This window comes from Somniosus microcephalus, chromosome 17 (genome assembly GCF_052327205.1).
Source record: "Somniosus microcephalus isolate GS21.2 chromosome 17, FLI_Smic_1.0, whole genome shotgun sequence".
In the NCBI taxonomy this organism is placed as follows: Eukaryota; Metazoa; Chordata; class Chondrichthyes; order Squaliformes; family Somniosidae; genus Somniosus; species Somniosus microcephalus.
In genome coordinates this window covers 54258524-54279733 of record NC_141003.1, presented here as the reverse complement: position 1 = coordinate 54279733, position 21210 = coordinate 54258524, and the positions used below count along the sequence as shown (strand labels likewise).

Sequence of the window (21210 nt, the reverse complement as noted above, 5' to 3'; positions counted from 1 at the left end):
TCAGTATGTCACTACTTAATCATTTTTACACAACAATCAATGGACTTTATTTTTTAAGTGGATGCTCCTGTTGTGATTGTTCTGTATTAAAACCAGATTCTAGTGTCACCGTGGCTCAGTATATAACGCTTTTATCTTTGAGTTTAACGTTTGTGGATTCAAGCCGGACTCCAGAATTTCTTAATATAATCCAGGCTGACACATCAATACAGTACTGAAGGAGTGCTGCGCTGTTGCAGTTGCCAGCCTTTAAGTTGTTAAACCAAAACCATATTTGCCTGTTTTGATGGTTCAGGTGTACATTAATGGTCACACAGCGCTATATGAAGAAGAGCAGGATGTTCTCCCAATCTCCTAGCCAACTTTCTTCTATCAACCAACACTATCAAAAATAGATTAACTGGTCATTTATCTCCATTGCTTTTTGTGGGATCTTGCTGTGTATAACATGGCTGACCTGTACATAACTGATAGAACATAAGAAATAGGAGCAGGAGTAGGCCATTTGGCCCCTCGAGCCTGCTCCATTATTCGATAAGGTCATGGCTGATCTGATTTTGGCCTCAACTCCACTTTCCCGACCACTTCCCATAACCCTCGACTCCTCTGTAGCTCAAAAATCTGACGATCTCCGCCTTGAATATATTCAATGACTCCACCTCCACAGCTCTCTGGGGTAAAGAATTCCAAAGTTTCACGACCCTCAGAAGAAATTTCTCATCTCATCTCTGTTTTAAATGGGCGACCCCTTATTCTGAAACTATGCCCCCTAGTTCTAGATTCCCCCACGAGGGGAAACATCCTCTCTGCATCTACACTGTCAAGTCCCCTCAGAATCTTATTGTGGTAAACCACTTTTACCGTTCACTATCGTTACACTATAGTTATCACTGTTAGATCGTTTCACTTATATGTTTCAATAAGATCCCCTCTCATTCTTCTAAACTCCAATGAGTATAGCCCCAACCTGCTCAACCTTTCTTCATAAGACAACCCCTTCATCTCAGGAATCAACCTAGTGAACCTTCTCTGAACTGCCTCCAATGCAAGTATATCCTTCCTTAAATAAGGAGACTAAAACTGTACGCAGTACTCTAGGTGTGGTCTCACCAACACCCTGTACAGTTGTAGCAAGACTTCCCTACTTATATACTCCATTCCCTTTGCAGTAAGGGCCAACATTTCATTTGCCTTCTTAATTATTTACTGTACCCGCATGCTAACTTTTTGTGTTTCATGTACGAGGACCCCCAGATCCCTCTGTACCACAGCATTCTGTAGTCTCTCTCCATTTAAATAATAATTTGCTTTTTTATTCTTCCTACCAAAGTGGATAACCTCACATTTTCCCAAATTATACTCAATCTGCCAAATTGTTGCCCACTCACTTAACCTATCTATATCCCTTTGCAGACTCTTTGGGGGGAATTTTGCCAGCACTCGGGGTGGGTTTGGAGGCGGGACATCTGGTAAAATTGCAAAGATTGACAGGTCAGAAACCCGCCATCAACCCGCCTCCAATCAATTTTCCCAGGTGTCGGGTCCCCGATTTGCACATGATCGGCGGGAAGAAGATTATAGGCACTTAACTGCTTGTTAACAGGTTGTTAACAGGCAGTTAAGAGGCTTTTTGCAATTTTGGCAGGTCTACTGCGGGCTTCCCGACATCCGGACACCACGCCAGGTAAGTGTGGCGTGCTGTGGATCTATTGTAATGTCTGTGCATTGATGCAGCTGCAGAAGTGGTGTAAAGGATCCAATGGTACACTGGTGCATTTCAGAGCTAAGAAAATGTTGGGAAAATCATTTTTAATGTATTTAGACTTTTCTGTAGGTGACAAGTTTTGAATTGTTTGTGTAGTCCCACCTCATTGGGAGAACCTCTCTCACCAGTGACAGATCGCTTCTGTAACCTCATCTGCAGCTGCCAGCTGTTCTAGCCTAAGGAGGGAGTCACTGGAGAGTCTGGGTGCAAGGGCTCACCTTTGTACAGTGATCGTCAGTGTTTGCAGTACCTCAATGCTGTCAAACACTGAAAAATCAGCTGTCAAAAAAAGTTGTGCATGGTTCCTTTAAGAAAACCGACAGATGATGCGTCATCAACTGACCTCATCGGACACTGGTTTTCTCTTAATTGGCCAGCAAGCCTGCAGGGCAGGCTTAACAAGGCCAATTGACGCAAAATCGCGTCTGTGCGTCGGACGTCGTTGGGGACGGGATTGGAACCCAGCTGTCCCGCCCCCAAGCTGCAGCGACAGGAAAATTCGCAGCCTTTGTGTTCTCCTCACAACTTGCTTTCCCACCTATCTTTGTATCATCAGCAAATTTGGCTACAGTACACTCGGTCCCTTCATCCAAGTCATTAATATAGATTGTAAATAGTTGAGGCCCCAGCATTGATCCCTGTAGCACCCCACGTTAAAGTTTGCCAACCTGAAAATTACCCATTTATCCTGACTCTGTTTTCTGTTCGTTAGCCAATCCTCTATCCTTACAAATATATTACCCCCAACCCCGTGAGCTCTTATCTTGTGCAGTAACCTTTTATGTGGCACCTTCTGGAAATCCAATACACGACATCTACTGGTTCCCCTTGATCCACCCTGCTCGTTACATCCTCAAAGAACTCTAGTAAATTTGTCAAACACGATTTACCTTTCATAAAACCATGTTGACTCTGCTTGATTGTATTATGATTTTCTAAATGTCCTGCTATTACTTCCTTAATAATGGATTCCAGCATTTTTGCAATGACAGATGTTAGGCTAACTGGCCTATAGTTTCCTGCTTTCTGTCTCCCTCCTTTCTTGAATAGGGGTGTTACAGTTGCGGTTTTCCAATCCACTGGGACTTCTCCAGAATCCAGGGAATTTTGGTAGATTATAACCAACGCATCCACTATCTCTGCAGCCACTTCTTTAAAGACCCTAGGACGCAGGCCATCAGGTCCAGGGGACTTGTCAGCCTTTATTCCCATTAGTTTGACTAGTACATTTTCTCTAGTGATAGTGATTGTTTGAAGTTCCTCCCTCCCTATAGTCCCTTGATTATCAATTATTATTGGGATGCTTTTAGTGTCTTCTACCATGAAGACCGATACAACATATTTGTTCAAAGTCTCTGCCATTTCCCTGTTTCCCATTATTAATTCCCCAATCTCATCCTCTAAGGGACCAATGTTTACTTTAGCTACTCTCCTCATTTTTATATACCTGTAGAAGCTCTTACTGTGTTTTTATATTTTTTGCTAGTTTACTCTCAATCTATCTTCTCCCTCTTTATTATTTTATTAGTCATCCTTTGCTACTTTCTAAAAAATTCCCAATCCTCTGGCCTACCACTAATCTTTGTAACATTGTATGCCTTTTCTTTCAATTTGATACCATCCTTAACTTCCTTAGTTAGCCACGGATGGTTCATCCTTCTCTTAGAGTCTTTCATTCTCACTGGAATAAACCTTTGCTGAGAATTATGAAATATCTCCATAAATGTCTGCCACTACTTATCTACTGTCTTACTCTTTAATCTATTTTCCAATCCACTTTAGCCAACTCTGTCTTCATACTTTGTAATTGCCTTTATTTAAGTTTAGGACACGAGTTTCAGACCCAAGCTTCTCACCCTCAAACTGAATTTGAAATTCTATCATGCTATGGTCACTCTTCCCTAGAGGATCCTTTACTATGAGATCATTAATTAATCCTGTCTCATTACACATTACCAGATCTAAAATAGCCTGTTCCCTGGTTGGTATTGTTCTAAGAAACCATCCTGAATACACTCTATGAACTTGTCCTCAAGGCTACCCTTGATAATTTGATTTGTTCAATCTATATGAAGATTAAAATCGCCCATGATTATTGCAGTACCTTTCTTACAAGTCCCCATTATGTGAAGTGCATTGGCTGCCTTTAAGATAAAGTGCTACATAAATGCAAATCTTTCTTTTTCTTTAATGCTAAATTTATAATTTTTGACACAACCAAGATTATTTTCATCTCCATGGATAGAATCTGATGGTTTCAAGCATACAGAAAATGTCTCCATTTCTCAAAACAGTTCATTCATACAATAACAAAGCTTCACAAACTCAGCATGGTGAAACAGTTTAATGATTTAACTGATAAATCTTTTATTCTGAATATATTTGCACAAGAATAAAGTAACACAACATTTCTAAGATTATAAACTTTTTTTTTTTTTAAACAGTATTGTACAAATTTATACAAAATTTCTTTCAGGCTTGTCAAGTTCCACAAAACGTTCAGAAAGCACAAGAAGAAAAAGGGAGAGGGCCTCGACCTGCAGAGAGCAGCGAGAACCTTCTGCAAGAGCACACATTGAACCATCTGCGACCATAAATAAAACAATCCATTGAAGCAGGATCTGGACACTCTGTACTATGGTCAACAACAGCACAATTCCCTTCATTCACATTGTAAAACAGCTTTGCAACTTGCAACCCAGTAAGGCTACAGGGCTAGATGATTTTGAAAAAAAGCTATATAAACCTCATATAAACACACACAAATGGCAGCAATGCTTTTCACCATTTTATCTACCAGCTTAAGCTTTAAAAAAAAATCAACATCAAATTGTACATGTACTAGGGACTTTGAAACTTCACAGCTCAATCATAACTAAAGCTGCTTCATTGAAAATGTATTAAAAACCAACCTGTCCACTAACTGGCAGTGTTGTGGATGCAACAATTCTGTTTTTTTGAATTCCAATTATTCTTAAGTCATGGCTTTTGAATGAATAATCAGTAAAATGATCACTGTCTATTTATTTTCCTATTCACAGTTCTATCTTTGTAATCTTATTAAAGGACATTAATACTTTATTAATTATGCTTTATGGGATGTTAGTTCATCCATTGTTCACCGTGTGATGGGGAAGTAAACAAAACCAACAGGATATCGGGTTCTATTGCCATGTCAGTTAAGTTCAAATCCTGAGAAGTCATGTGCTAGTTGTACAGTGCTCAATTCAGGCATCGCTTGGAGTGTACAATACAGTTTTGGTTGCCAAGGTACAAGGGACTCATCCAAATCTCTTGAGGTAATGGTTGACAAAGTCAACCAGATTGATCCCCAATATTAGAGGGATGAACTAAGCAGAATAACTTCATAAAGTAGCATATTTCAGCTTTGAAGAAAGTTATCTCAGAGGAGAACCTCATAGTATTTTATACGATGCTTATCAGGACAGAGAACATAAATCTTAACAATACTTTAGGATGTGCTAAAAATGCCCTTTTAACAGCTCAAGAATCAGGGATTGTTCCCATGGACTGGAGGGAGGCTCATGTCATGCCAATATTCAAAAAGGGCAACCAGTCACAACTGGAAAGTTAGAGGCCCATTGGCTTGACTTCAGTTATAGGCAAGTTACTAGAAGGGAACATTAGAGATCACTGTATGACCACCTGAACAAAAAAGAGGTTATTAGATACTCTCAACATGACTTCTGGAAAAAGAAGTCATATCTCACTAACCTGGTTGAATTTTCTGAGCAGGATATTGACATTGTATACTTGGTTTTCAAAAAGCTTTTGACAAGGTGCCACACAAAGTTGCTTTATGAGATAGAGTTTTGTGGGATTGGAGGACAGATACTGGGTTGGATAGGAAAACGGCTGCTTTTTTCATAGGCAGAGGGTTATTATTAATTACAGTGCTTCTCGATGGAAACCGGTTACTAGTGGAGTCCCACAGGATCTGTGTTAGGACTGCTGCTTTTCATAATCTATATTAAAGATCTGGATGAAGGCATTGGGAGAACTGTTCACGGGTTCGTGGATGGCACAAAGATTTGTGCAACTGTTAGAACCTTGGCTAAAAAATGACTACAATTAGATCTAGATGTGATGGGGAGATGGTCACGCATCTGGAAGATGACACTGAATGTAGATAAACATGGGGAGGGCTAATGCCATGCATGTGTATGCCATGCAGGGTCCTGAACTAAAGTCTGTTAAATGAGAAAGAGACCTAGGTGTCATAGTACAAGTCTCTAAAACGTTCTCTACCAGTGCTGTGAGGCTATAATGAAAGTAAAACAAATGTTTTTGCACGTTTCACTAGGATAATCCAATATAAAACAAAAAGTATTATAGCGTCCTTGTACAAGATCTTGGTTTGGCCTCATCTAGAATACTGTGTCCAGTTTTGGTCGACGCACTTGGTGGATGATATGGAAGTGCTGGTAAAGATTCAGAGAAGAGCCACTAGCGTAATACCTAGCTTAAAAGCCCTTACTCAGTACAATAGGCTTAGAGAGCAAGCTGTTCTTACTCTAGAAAACAGTGCTTCAGGGAGATTTGATTGAGATATTTAAAATAAGGAAGAACTAGGCTGTGTCCATGTGGATAGACGATATGAATTAGATAGGTTAGGGAGAACCAGGGGACATGCGTCTAAGTTACATAAGCATAGAACTAGCTTGGATGTTAGAAGGTTCTTCTTTTCGCAGAGGTCATCAGCCTTTGAAACAAAGTACCGACTCATGCAGTGAGTGTGGATTCAGTGCAAGTGTTAAAAAGAAAGCTGGAGGTGTTCCTGACTGTAGCTGATAGCACTGCATACAAAGAGTAAGTGTTGGTGATATGCCTCATGGTCACTGTGGTCTCTTGGAACTCATCCTGATCACCTTTGTGATATTTTTCCATGAATTGGTCTAGGTTATTTTTTAAATCTGTTTTTTGTCGTTCCCAGGTGATTACTTGGCTTCTGGTGAGTGGGAGCTTTGGGGACGATGATGCTCAGCTACAACATGACTGTACTGGACAGACTCGATGGACCAGCTGGTCTTTTCCTGTAGTTTTTACTTTGCTAGGGCCACAGGACAAGGTGCAGGGTTGTGAAAATCAAACTTAGGACAGATGTCAGGAAATATTTCTTTACAGAGATGATGATCAGCAGTTGAAACAGGTCAACACGAAAGGCCATTGAGGAAACACACTACTTTCTTGTTTGTAGGAGTCAAATTAAAAGTTTGAGGAGATATTTAGTTGCCCTGATTAAAGTAAATGTGAAAAATAAATTGGCAAACTGATGAAGGAACACTTTATTTCAAAGGGCTAATTTCTGAACATTGTACATATTAGAAAAACCAAAGGAGCATTAGTTTCTGACAGAATTGAGAGGACTACCCAAAAACTGCTAATTTATTGCACTTTAGAAGCAGCTCTTGGACAGATTGGTATGCGGGCTCACTTAAATTCAATTCTGAAAAGAAACTTTCAGAGGAAGCTAATTTAAAAGTAAAAAATGCCTCAAGTGTGGAGAGAGTGTAAATAGACACGCAAGTGTGTTCCTACAACAGGTTGCAGTAAACATGAGGATTATGGAACCCCAAAGGGAACTTGTTCATTGTCGGAAATTAAATCAGAATGCAGATTCTTGTTGTTACTGGTGTCATCTATGTAATGAGATTGGACATATCAGTGGAAAATGTTCCAGTATAACTGAGAATGTCAAAACTTACAGGACACTCTGAGAAAGGAGGGTTCAAAGGAAAGACAAAAGCAAAACCTTATAAGCTAAATAGAGAATCAGTCCCAGTGAAGCAAACATTCTTACCATTAGAAGAGGGGAAGGGGCGGAATCTGACGACATCATCTAAAAATTAGTAACCAATTTGTCTCAAACCAGGGAAATCCGAATCAAACGGTGAAATTATTATTCAACTACAAACAAGAGAATAACACTTTGGCAGTGGAATTATGCATTGGTGCTTCATTATCCATTTTACAGGAGGAGCCTTTTGTAAAAGAATGTAACACTCCAAGATATAACAGCCATTTTAAAGTCAGATCTGAGATAGACAAACCTGACATTGGTAAGATTGACATATGTGACATATGAAGACCAAATGGCAGTCTTAACTTTGCTTCTTGTTCAAGAAAAGGGTCTGGCTATATTTGGAAGAAACAATCGTCTTCTATACAGCTATACTGGCAGAAAATTAAGATCAGAAAAGATCCAGCAGAGGCAAATAGTTACTACAGGAGGGTGCAGTGTTTTAATGACATACTGAGAGCTGTATGTAGTGCAGACTACAAGAGTTAAAAAAAAACTCACACCAATATTCTTTAAATCAAGATCTCTACCATAAGCTTTAAAAAGCAAACTTTATGATGAGCCGAATAGATTGAAAGGACAAAGAGTAACCATAAAGATGGAACACTCAAATAGACAACACTCATTGTTCCGGTACTAAAACCAAATAGAAATATTAGAACTTGGTGATTATAAAACCACTTGGTATTGTAGACATGAAAACCTTGGCAAGGGCACATGTCCTTGAGGGGATCTCATTGAAACTTATAAAATTCTAACAGGACTAGACAGACTAGATGCAGGAAGGATGTTCCCGATGGCCGGGGAGTCCAGAACCAGGGGTCACAGTCTAAAGATAAGGGGTAAGCCATTTAGGACAGAGATGAGGAGGAATTTCTTCACCCAGAGAGTGGTGAACCTGTGGAATTCTCTACCACAGAAGGCAGTTGAGGCCAATTCATTAAATATATTCAAGAAGGAGTTGGATATATTTCTTGAAGCTAAAGGAATCAAGGGATATGGGGAGAAAGCAGGGACAGGGTAATGAATTTGGGTGATTAGCCATGATCGCATTGAATGGCGGAGCAGGCTCGAGGGGTCGAATGGCCTACTCCTGCTCCTATCTTCTATGTTTCTATGTTTGGTGGGCAAGTTAACAACATACTGATCAGGTATATGAAATCGATTATCTTGCTATCACCATCAAACTAAGTATATTACAAATAGCAACAGAAAATGCTGGAAACACTCAGCAGGCCAGGCAGCATCCGTGGAGAGAGAAACAGAGTCAACGTTTCAGGTCTGTGACCCTTTGTCAGAACTGGTAAAAGTTGGAGATGTAACAGGTTTTAAGCAGGTGCAGAGGCAGGGAAAGGGGGGGAGGGGAGGAAAGAACTGAAGGCATAGTCTGTGCTAGGATTGAACTCAGGAGTGGTTAAATGTTGCAAATGGGGATGGCAGAATCATCAACAGCTGCCGCCTGAAAAAATGGGGGGGGGGGTGTGGGGGTGTTATAGCCTGAAATTGTTGAACTCAATGTTGAGTCCAGTCGAAGGATGAGGTGCTGCATATTACAAGCCCAGCTAATCCCTGGATTTGATCCTCAAAACAATGACAATAAGATCACATTGGTTTTGCTGGCTTTATTATGAATGAGAATTTTCTTATATTGGTGGATGTTAGATCTAAGTGGGCTGGCATCATTCCTATGCCAGTTATAACTGACAGTACTACCACTACTAATGCGTTACGAGTTGTTTTTCACCTCTGGTCTACCGGAGAAACTAATTTAAGACAAGGATCCTCGACTTACAGCCCAAGAATTTGTGAAGTGTACTGGCAGATCTTAGCATCCCGTGAGGTTATATGAGCCTTCCCCCCATGTCTTATGTATTTTTTCAGTATCTGTTCATTGTCCTTTGTATGCTCTCCTCACCTGCCCTGAGTCGTGTGCATTCTGTTAGAGCCAGCTGTAAGTACCTGTGAAACCCATGATTGTGGTAACCCAGGTGGTCTCCTCGTCAACATGAGGATGAACTTCAATATTAACAGGAATGACTTAGTGGCTCAATTCTAATCACTCCAAGCACCCCCTCCTTTGTTTATAACTTGTACACATATGCACTTTCTTTTAGAAAATTTTTTCTAGAAGCTGACTCTCTGCGAGATCTGTATATCTATTCATTGCATTAAGTTGTGCAAGCTTAACGTTTGTCTCGATAGTAAATGATTCCAATTTGTCTTTGAACTAAAATGGCTCCCTGGAATCACCATTGTGGAAACAGATATATCCTAATGTTTGATCATTTAAAGATATTATTACATATTGAAACAAGTGAATGTTATTTAATTTAAAATGTTATTATTTTTTAACTAAGTATGTCCCCAGCAAGTGATATACAGAAGCAGGCTCAGCAAAAACTGATTCACTTCCTTATAGATACTTCAAAGTATTTTACTAGTGACTTGCAAATTGTGGGAGGATTTATTCCAAGTAATTAGTCAAAAATGGATCTGAAAGAATGTAACAAGGACAGTATTTTTTTTGTAAAATTAAGTTTTTGTTTAGTTAATGAGCTAATATTATAATTACATAGGTAACCAATGGTTTTCTTGGGAACACTATCTTATCGCTAAAGTTACCAAGGTGCCTACTAACAAAACTGACCACAATTAACCATTAAACATGAACGAGCCAATAAGCTTCAGTACTGCAGCCTGATCGCAGGGTAGGTTGACAAGAGTCTCGCAGAGAAATTTGAAGAGACAAAGTGAAAATAAACATGAATTAACCCAGTCTGGTTTTGGATTGGGCAAAAGGTGGCAACCAGCCTACTTTTACCCCAGGCATATTGTTGGGCTCTCTGGAACTGGACTGAAGAATATCAGCTTTCTATAAATATCCGTCATGTTGATTTGTGGAGCAGCAGGAAGCAGAATGATGAAGGAGTTTATCATTCCGTTTGCCCACCTCCTGCTTGTAGTTCTCACAAAGTGAAGCAGGTGACACAATCTGCATCAACTACAATATAACTGCAAGCGGACCAGTGTCAATTTAATGTTTGCCATTGGGTGTGAGACCATCTTGAGGAGGTCGTCTTACATTAGCTTGGCTTTGCATTAGTTGAAGTTTAATTGCAGTTTAAGATGTGCCCAGGTGGCCCAATGGCCCACCTTTAAGCTTCCAAGGTTAGAAAAGAATCGGCTGCCCCATCAGCTGTTTTCTATTATTAGAAATGTCACTGGCACTCTGAGGCCAATGAGCAGAGTACCGTGCAGTGTTTTAATTCTGTGCAGAGTTTTGTTTCACCTAGTTGAGAGTGTTGTGTGTAAAGGCAGCGTAACTCAAAGCTGTCCCCGATCACGGCGCTAAAAATGCTACAGATGTTAAAAACGGTTCCTCCAACATGACACCAGTGAAAAACAACCAAAAATGATGACTAAGAGGATGAAGGCTCACAGCATGAAAAATATATATTCTCAGTACTAAGGGTCACACTGTGAATAAGAAAATAATTATTTTACTGAATTTGAACCATTAACAACCAATCAGAATCATTGCACCCAACTAATTTAAGTGCTTCACATTTGTATTGAGTGACCCTTTTGTCATCACAGATTGACTACACAATATCTGAAATGGCCTATACATTCATTCTGATCAGAGCTCAGAGGATTACATCAATCGTGATAGCCACTACAATTGCTCTGAAGCAATATCTTTAGCACATATTGATTCAGACCCTTAACATCAGGCTCTCGGCTGGATTCAATTAACTTTGCAGGATCACAGCTATCAAAAATAAGATCTGTAAAACATTTACATATGAACCCATTGCTTCAAACTCATTTCAAACACGTAATAAGACAAAAGCAAAAATCAAACCACTCCTTGTAATTTTTTGCAGATGTATCTGTAATCTACTATTTCCTTATATTAAATCAACAGGCCAACCCCAGCCAACAAGCTGTAGAATTCTACCCAATTGACTAACTGCGTGCAGCGGAGGGCGATAAGCAGCCTTGATTTATAATTTCCACTCCTTTTTGAAACGTAGCAGGATATATCCTATTAAGCTTCCTGCAAAAGATGAGTAAAACCTAAACCTAAAGTGGGTCAATTCCTTTGGAAAATCCGTGCATCTGTAGGTTGGCGATGAACAGTGTTAATTGTTTCCTTTATCTTTTGTTAAAATTTCCATTTGGCAATGAACATGTGCATAAGAATTTGTGAGCCGAGGATGTTCGTACTGGATGGCAGCAAAATACTTTTGCAAAAATGTGCTCAGTTCAATTCTTGAAGCTTGTGGGCAACATTGGTTTCCCAGAATCTTCAAACCAAATTGGCTCAGTGTTCAGGACGATATAATATACATGATTTACAGTAACACAATGCAAGTTATTGAACGGAAAAAGCACAGAAGTCTGAATTTTTCTCCACAGTTTTTAACATTTTGGGTGAAGTTTCCTCATTAATATTTAAATACAAACCAACCTTAAAATGACATGGTAATATGGAGAAATTCCAAAATAACAAATGAAATATGCATTATTTTTAAATTCTTAAAATATTAATGACATAATCACAGAAATGTGACACCAAGATTAACAAACAGACTAGAAGCTCATTGATGAACAACATTTTCAATGCAAGATGCATGGTCTTAAATTTCATTGCTGCTCATAGCTGTACGCTGTGAAGTTACTGCCACAACATAGCTTCTCTCACATGCTCTCTCTTTATATCTATTTGCAAACCCTAGCAGCAGTAAGTTGGCCAGAATACAGATAGTTAGCCATGTTATGACAGCATTTAAATCGGAGTATGCCGCCTATGATCTTACACTAGTATCAATCATTTCAGCAGAGTAGACTTGCATTAAACATTTATACAGTACACACTTAGGGAGAGCCCCACGAGGAGGCAAGACGCAACTCCACTGGGGCAGAAAGGAAATGGAGGGTGAGTTAACTGAGATTGCGCATGTGTGCCTGTTAATGGTGGTCACAAAGAGGCATCACCAGCGCAAGGAGGCTGTCTGCCTGTCTGCCCCATCAATCAGGGAATGGTATATGTTACAAGGAGACTGAAAAGAGGAGAGACAAATATTAAAGTGGGGCTGGGTTTTTTTATTTGTACCTGCTGTTTGTGATATACTGGTGGTTTGCTAGTGAATTCTGCATCAGTGTCACACTGTAAGTAAAAGCACCAACTGAATATGTGCACAAAGGATAATACTGCCTGGACAGACATGAGCTATGCATGCTAATCCACAAGTGATCTGGGCCTTTGGGATGTCTAGGTCAGGTCGCAAGTAGAATAGTATCTGTAGTCCACTGATGAACCTGTAGTGTTATATTTGCATTGTGATGATGCTGTCAAACACTGATAGCATTCGCCATGTTTTTCAATTCCTGAAAAGTTCTTGAAGGTGGACTCACTCTCACGAGGGCAGAATGGCACCCTGATTGTGAGGTAATGGATTTGTCACATGCCTCCGCAACACTTTGGCAAGCCTCAAATCAATTGTGTGCTTTTGCATGGCATACCTCTAAGTCACAAGCACGGGGCACTACATATTCAGTAGTGCATTGGACAATTTTTCTGGCCTTTTAAAAAAAAAAAATCGAGATGAATGAACTCTTCTACTAATCTGACACTGCATCAATGAAAGCTAACAATTTAAATCCTGCTGGCAAAAGGGTCACTGATACAAAAGCTGTAGAATCCACTGAATTTGGTACCATGACTGACAGACTCTCAATTGAAACTCTTACCCAAAAAGATTACAGTCAGCCATACAGCAAAACTATCCTCATCTTATCCAAAACATTTTAAATACTGTTTCCACACACATTAACATCTGATTACTTACATATTTTGAAATACTGAACTGATCTTGCAAACTCATTATGGTGCACTTCCGTTAGATGGCCGAAACAACCAAAAAGTTGCAATGATCTGCTGCCATCTTGATTTTTTTTTACTGATGCAGTTTAAATTCTTTAGTCATTTTAATTGTTTTTTAGGAAAATTTCCACCCTCTCTTTAGCCCCAGAGGGCTGATGTTGACAGAACAATCATTCCAATTTAGTTTAAATACTTGGAGTTACATCCATTTATGATCAAGACCAGAGGATGATTCTCTTAAAAATAAATAAAAGACTTATGCACAACCAATAAATGCTGCGCACTAAGACAGGCTGAAATATAAAGTGAAGGTGGTTACCTCAAAACACTATTCAACTATAATGCACACCTTTTTGTGTTTTGTCGTCATATAATGCCTTGGGTTGCCTAATATCACATCACAATTTGTTAGTAAATACATTTACTACTTAGCTGTGATATGAAATCCTAATTGCATGCCTTTAATCAATCAATTATCAGGCATTATGTTATATAATTTTGCTGTAGAATCAATTGTCTACCAAACATCAGCTTTAACTGTTTGGTATTAAATTCAAATTTCCTTTGTTGCATTTCAAATACTTTGGGAACTTTCCTGTAACTCAATTAAATGACTTGTACAACTCCTATTTCTCATATATTACAGACATTGCACAGAAGTAGATTGTGCTATGGTAGTAACGTGGAGCTCTTGGCTCAATCCCATCCATTTAAAATATAAAATCTAAATCTTGAAATGGCATTTGAGTATAATTCCCATCCTTTCAACCTGTTCACTGCACTTTGAGAGAGGTATGTTTGACAATATTTAGTTGTTATAAGTGAAACAGTTATATTACATCATATTATCTAAATTCCACATCAACAACATTTGGTTCACTCAGTCGCCCTTGCACATTAACTATACTCCTACATTAAAACAAAAAGAGAAAACAGTAGCAGCATCTTCATGCAAAAAAAAGCATCAGTGTCCAAAACTCAATCGCCACAATGACAGCTTTTTCATTCACAAGCCTTAGCACTATTTCTTGTGTGGGGTACAACAATCATTATGCATTTGCTTCAGCAAACATGAAGGGCATCAGGCATAGAGTTATGGCTTAATGAGGTGGAAGAAGAGGGGAACAGGCATCCTTTGGTAACAGAATAGCTAACGATAATGTGTAATAGCATAAGCCACAGAATAAGCAGTGGGTGTTGGTGTCTCAAACTCTTAAAATGGTTGCAATTACTGGTTGGTATCCAACATGGTAATGTTTAAGCTTTCTGGTGTCTTATACCAATAGGACAGTTGGTCGTGCCTGTATGTTACTAGCTCAATTAAATGGTGTTAAAATGAGCCACAGTCAGCCAATGTAAGCCATGAACAAAGCATACCCTTCATCTTAATTCAAGAAAGCTAAACAAAATATGAACCTGATGATAAGCAAATCTAGGATATTTTTTATGAATTGTTTCTTTGTATAAATGCATTAGCGTTCCCATAGGTTGCCTGGCAGGTTTCAGTACTGACAATCCAATTTGCTACCATTGTATGACTGTTACATTTTTTTAAAAACTTGTCAATGGAGCACTTTAACCATTCTTCATATGGAGAGTCAACAATGAAGCTTTCACACAGTGATACACCAGGATATGGACATGGTCAGTCTTCTACTGCCTGGGGACAAAGGTTTCCCTAGTTTAATCCAGGGCTACAGTGTGGTGGGTCTAGAAAGCGGAGATGGGTGTCCGTTCTCTGCGGTCATGATGGAAAAGGTCTGGCACTACTTAGCAGCCAGAGCAGAACAAGCTGAATCCCTATCATTGACCATAAGGATGGGCTCAGGCCAGAGCCACCGCCACACTCAGAATCATCTTCCTGTTGTCAAGGGGAAAAAAACAAAGTTAGTCACCATGGTACATTCTGCACAAGCAGATGCCATTGACCTCTTAAGCTCAGGCAGCATTTAACCATATTTCTTTTTCCAATTTTGATATTGTATGTGTTGGTTTTATCATTATGCGTTTTTAAAACACTTGGGAGTGTCACTCTGGAACTGGTGACATCCAGCATTTGTGAATTATTGCACACATTATGCACTGTGCAGCTTTTCATTGCATGAATATAACATTACCTTCATCCCCCTCTGAATTTATCTTAAATCCTCTTGGAATCACAGTCCCAGATTTGAACCAATAAGTTCAAATCCTAGATCCCCAATAGCTTTACAAGAGTGGATCTTTATGTCAAGGTTGAACCAACTCGAGGTGTCAGAAATGACAGAAGAGTTTGAACATACTGGCTGCCAAGATTGCCTGCAGAACAGTGTGACTCCATTTCAAAATTCATTCATTGGTTGTTAGGTGCTTTGTGACATCCCAAGAAGTTAAAGCTGCAGCATAAATGCAGGTTTTTTTCTTTTAACTATTTACTACGTATTTTACAAAGGCCGTGAAAGGAAAGGCCAGTTTTCTTTAATTCAAAAGGTACACAACTTAAGCTTGGGAAGATGGAAATGCCATTAAAATCTAACTTTGTTTGAAACATATACTCTGAAAGTGTTCACTTTTAGCCTTCTGACCGTGTACCAAGAAATTCCAAATTTCTCTTCTCTACACGCCAGCCCACCACCACCACAAGGCAAGCTTGCTTCATTACGACACGTTTCTGGGGGATACGGTACCTGGAATTTCCCACTTCAGTGACATGGAGCTAACGAGTTGAAGCATACAAACTAGAGAAGACCAGCTAGCTCAAGATCTTTATGCCAGAAGAAGCCCACCATGTCATCAGTGATCAACATCGAGACATCCCTCACAGCTAACAGCTCCCCCTCTTTCCCACAGTGGCAGAAGTGCAGACATTGAGGAATTAATCAAACTATTTTGCCCCGCAAGCAATAATATAAACAGAGGTGAGCCACTCCCTATAAAACGAGTACCCATGCTCCAGAAATTGTCTGTGCATTTGCTGCATTTATAGACTCTTGAACCTAAAGGATACAAGACTTAAAAAGAGCAACCTTGGTCCCCATTTTAACAATGGCAGTACCCTGGCCTTGCTACAGTTACAATAAAGAGATTCCAAAAGAGAGCAGATCGCCATTTCTGTGTCACTCAGACTAGGGGAAATTACCATTTCGGTCACACTTTACTGCTCACCTTTCTACCTCTCAACAGCAATAGTAACTTCCTTTGAACTGGTGTTTAGAATTACACACACTTCTCCAGACGGAGTTTGATCCATGCATTAAACAGCAATCTTTTATCATTTCTACCCTTGATGGCATCCTGCACGATAGGCCTTAGCCCGTGACCCTGATTTCACAATTAAAACAAACTTTTTTGAGATCAAGTGAAAAAGTGTGAATGTTGGAAATCTGAAATCTAAAGTAGAAAGAGAAAATGCGGGAAATACACAGAAGGTCCACCAGTATCAGAAAGGACGATTTCTTTTGATTTCTTCTCTCTCAAAGCAACTCAGTGGGGCCGATTTTAACTTGGCCCATCTGGCATAAACAGCAGAGTAGCAGTCTTAAAATGGTATCGGTACACTTACCACGCTGTTTATATTGGCGATGCTGCATATGCCATTTTGGATCAGGTCCTGATCAGGCAGCCGCAGTTCATTATCTAAACTGGGGTCCTATAATGTAGATAGTACACTAATGTGATTTTCATGGCAGATAGCAGGACTATCGCTGAGTGCAGGACCAGGCCAGTAAAGTGGCCAGTACAGGCAGCAGACAGGCCCTTTGGTGCATAATTTAAAGGGAACTTACCTGAAACTTGTTGGATCAGTGGGTCCAGGTGGAAAGAAGCCTGGCCTTTTATACAGTGTTGGTTTGGGGAAGAGAGAGAGGTTTTCTCAAATTCGATAACTTCTGGAGGCTCATACAATCTATGAATATTCTGGAGGACAGCAATGCTCCTAGCAACACCTACATGGTTGTATGGGAGGAGGAAGAGCAGTAGCAGCTGCAGGGATCAGTGAGGAAAGCACAAAGGCAAGACTACCCACCACACAAAGAGTACAGAACCAAAATTCATTGAGGAGCAATATCTGAGGAGGCTGCATTTCAGCCAAGGGGCTGTAACTGTCCTGTGCAACTTGACATGGAGCCAACAATGAGAGGTGGACATGCCTTGCTGCTGGCCATGAAGGTGACTGTGGCTCTATATTTTTTCACCTCTGGGTACTTAGAGGCTGCAGCAGGTGACATGGTGCACAGCCAGTCTGCCATGCACTCCTGTACAGAACAGGTCATAAAACCCTTTTTTGAAGGCCTCAGCACTTTGATCTCCTTCCCCATGGGCAGCAGGATCCTGCATGAATGGGTGGTTGGACTTGCAACCACAGCAAGCTTTTCCAAGCCTAGGCAGTAATACACTGCTAAGTAGCCATCAGGTAACCATGAGTTGGTAGCATACCTCATCTGAAAAAGGTTTCATTCCCAAACGTGCAGCTGGCAAGTAAGTAAATGCAGGTGTTTGCACAGTTTCCTGAGAGGTGCCTTGATGCTTCCATACTGTGGTAGGTGTCGATTCCAGCACACTTCGACCAGGAGCTCCCAGTGCATACAGGTTACCCTCGCTCCACCTGGCCAATGACACCCTCAAGACATCCTCACTCACCCACTGAAATAAGATATAAGCAGAGCCGTAGCGACACAAGAGCCACCGTAGAGCGGACTGGTCGGCATATTGAAACAACACTTCAGATGCCCGGACAGGTCTGGGAGATCCGTCCATTACAGCCAATAATTTAGGCTTGCAGCGTGGTCATCCACTTGAGACTGAGGAGCAACAAGATCTGTTATTTTTAGATGAAGAGAAGACGAACCCAACAGAACAGCAGCAGCAAAAGCTGTTCGTGACCAACTCATCACCCTAGTGCTTCACAAGCATCTCACCCCCGCATTAACAGTCCTGCCAAACGCCATGTTCAGACTTTCAGTTCTTCCCATCTGGAAAATCCCCTGGCCAGAGAACAATTAAACTCTGACTTACCTCAGGCTCCGTTCACTTAACAATTAGACTTTGTGGTTTTAAATACTTAAATAAAAGATAGTGGAGATAATTTTAACTAAACCCGCCCAGCAGGAAACTGATGGGATCGGACTGACCACGCGATTTACACTCCGCCTGATTTTATTTTCCATGGAATTCCATCCGGGAAGTTGATGGTAAGTTGTTTTATAAGGACAGGAGTGTTATTTCACAGTGTATTATGCTGCTGGTAATGAGGTCCTATTAAGGCCATGAAGTCTAATTAATAAGTAAACCAGAGTCTAAGGTCAGTCAGAATTGAATGTTTGGTCATGGAGCTTGGCAAATTGGAATGTGCAATTCAGTGTGGGAACGTAGGTTGCGCTTAGTATGACAATTGAAATAAATTTTAGTCCTGGGGCCTCTATGCTAGGAAGTGAAAAGACACAGACTTCAGAAGTGGAAAGAGACCCATAGACTCAATGCTAAACATGTCCAACCACTACAGAGCAGCAATCAACAAAGCCGACAGATGGTTGAGCTACGTAGCAAAAACAGTAGACTATAAGCCATAGGAAATTGTGATCAAACGGTACAGTGCGTTGGTCAGACCGCAGCTCGTATACTGTTTTGTGCTCTGGTCGCCAAGAAACAACAGAGTCATTCAAGTAAAAGGTAAATTTAGAACTGATATCAGTAAGTAACTCAAAGGATGAGGAACGGTTGCAGATAGAATAATGAAGCCGAAAACCATGGAATCATTTAAGAAACAATTAGATGCACCAATCTGGATGGATGAATTAAGATGGGCTAAATGACCTTCCCCATTTGTAAGATGGAAACTATCTTGATGTCTGAACGGTAGTTACACGGGATTGTGTTTCACTTCACAGTTAAACAAAATGTGATAAAGTGCTGCCTAATCTTAAAAAAAAAATCATTCATTCTATTTTCTCTTAACAGTGTCCAACAATTTAAAACAGTGGACTCCATAAGATAAAGAGATTGTTATAAGCAAAATCAAAAGACTTTAAAAAGAAAAATATAATGCTGGAAATTCAAATGCTACAGATTTATTTTGTCAACTCTTATAATTGTGCATTAAGTTCTTGTTAAAATGCGTGACTTTCGTTTCAAACTACATAACTAAGGGGTAAAAAATTCCAATGCACCTGCTCCTGGTGCAGGCCCGAGGCACATAACAGAATTGCGCAATTTTGTGATATGCACATTTATCAGAATTCTAAACCCCAAAGTAACTTTTCAGTTCAGGTGTGCACGGAATGAATTGGACTCTTTCTGGATTTTGCTGTTCTACATCCAGAAAGCCCCAAGAGAAGGATATAGCAACAGTGAGGAGATTTTTATTCCAGATGGAAAAAATAGCTACACGATCACTTGCCATGGTTGATGAGCTTGGCTCACCAGCATCGACTCAGGACTGAACCACAGGACCTGTAAGTGTTTGGACCAGGGCTGTAGACAGGTCCATAGTCCCACTTGCCCATCACACTCATCCAGCCAATGGAGAACTAGAAGAGCTTTAGAAGGAGAGGGCAATATTTGGAAGGGGAAATACAGAGATTAACATCTACATTGTATCAAACTTATAAAACTAAAAAAAATACATAATTTTATCATTATAAAATCTCAGCCTTGTCAAAAGTTAAATTCCATCAAAAATTTGTATTGTCTTAATCTATTTTGTAATTTTTGTATTTCAGGAAATTAAAATGTATATCTTAGTGTTGCAAAACTAATTTTTAAGTCAAGCTATTTTTTTAAAAGTAATTTCCCTTTATTGAAATGTAGTTAATATGGCTCTCCATGTGCTATAATTATGTTTCAATTTTATCTACCAAACTGACAGGCTATTAAGCATGATTTTTGTCTATGAAAATAAATTCAAATGCACTATTAAATAATACATACACGATGTGCAAACACTCGCATTCTGGAAAGAACTCAAAATTAATAGCTCTAAGAAAAAAAAATCAAATTCTAAAAGGAAACACAAACTTAGTTGGAAAAAAACTTGCTTTGCAATTATCAAACCACAATAAAGTTCGCTCTGGACCACAATCATTTGTAGGATGTTAATTTCATGTTAATATCACACCTAAGAAGGAAACTAAAGAACAAAATCCAGTGAAAGTAACTGACCCTCCGCACCACATCAAAACTTGCAGTAAAATGAAGAGAGGAGCTGACTCCACGGCAGAGGCACGACTCGTTGTGCATATAGGCTCATCCTATTAACAACGGGCAAAGTAGCAAGAAGAAAAAAGAAAGGGAACACAAAAAAAAAAGAGACAAACAAGATGAGTTCATGCATTTTGCTGGCTGCTGGCAGAGTTAATGTGAGCGTCCACCTAGAGCAGAAAGTCACAGTGTAAATCACAAAACAGAAAATACCCCACTATTAACAAATTAAAAGCACACACAATAACACATCCATCAGCAAAGACATCAAGCTTGTGAGCAACAATGCTACTGTACTTTCACGTAAAGGACTTGTGGGAAGCCCACATGATATTTTTAGCATCATGAAAGATCAGGAATATGCAGATCTTCAGCTAGTTGCAGGTATGGTATGTGTAACCATCTCAAATGCATAATATGGAGAGAAAAAAATTGTGACTAGATCCCCAAGCAGTTATGATGAAAGTTTATGTAGGCAGCATGAGGCCAAATTGGATAAATGGACTCCATCTTTTAATGCACCTAGTTTAGGATCTTTAGCAATGACATTCCCACTCAGTA

General features: G+C 39.8%; 1 protein-coding gene across 7 annotated transcripts in view; it reads right to left on the bottom strand.

Moving 5' to 3' along the window:
- Nucleotides 1-4094: 4094 nt before the first annotated feature.
- The window catches only part of LOC147105722 (voltage-dependent calcium channel subunit alpha-2/delta-1-like), an 856467-nt gene continuing 839351 nt past the window's right edge, over nucleotides 4095-21210 (bottom strand). For 4 of the 7 annotated variants that reach the window (XM_086010352.1, XM_086010355.1, XM_086010354.1 and 1 more), the window contains one exon: nucleotides 4095-15337. In XM_086010352.1, the coding sequence (XP_085866478.1) occupies nucleotides 15221-15337 (117 nt within the window). In that variant the 3' untranslated portion in view covers nucleotides 4095-15220. The other 3 variants (XM_086010353.1, XM_086010357.1, XM_086010358.1) reach the window with 2 other exon arrangements.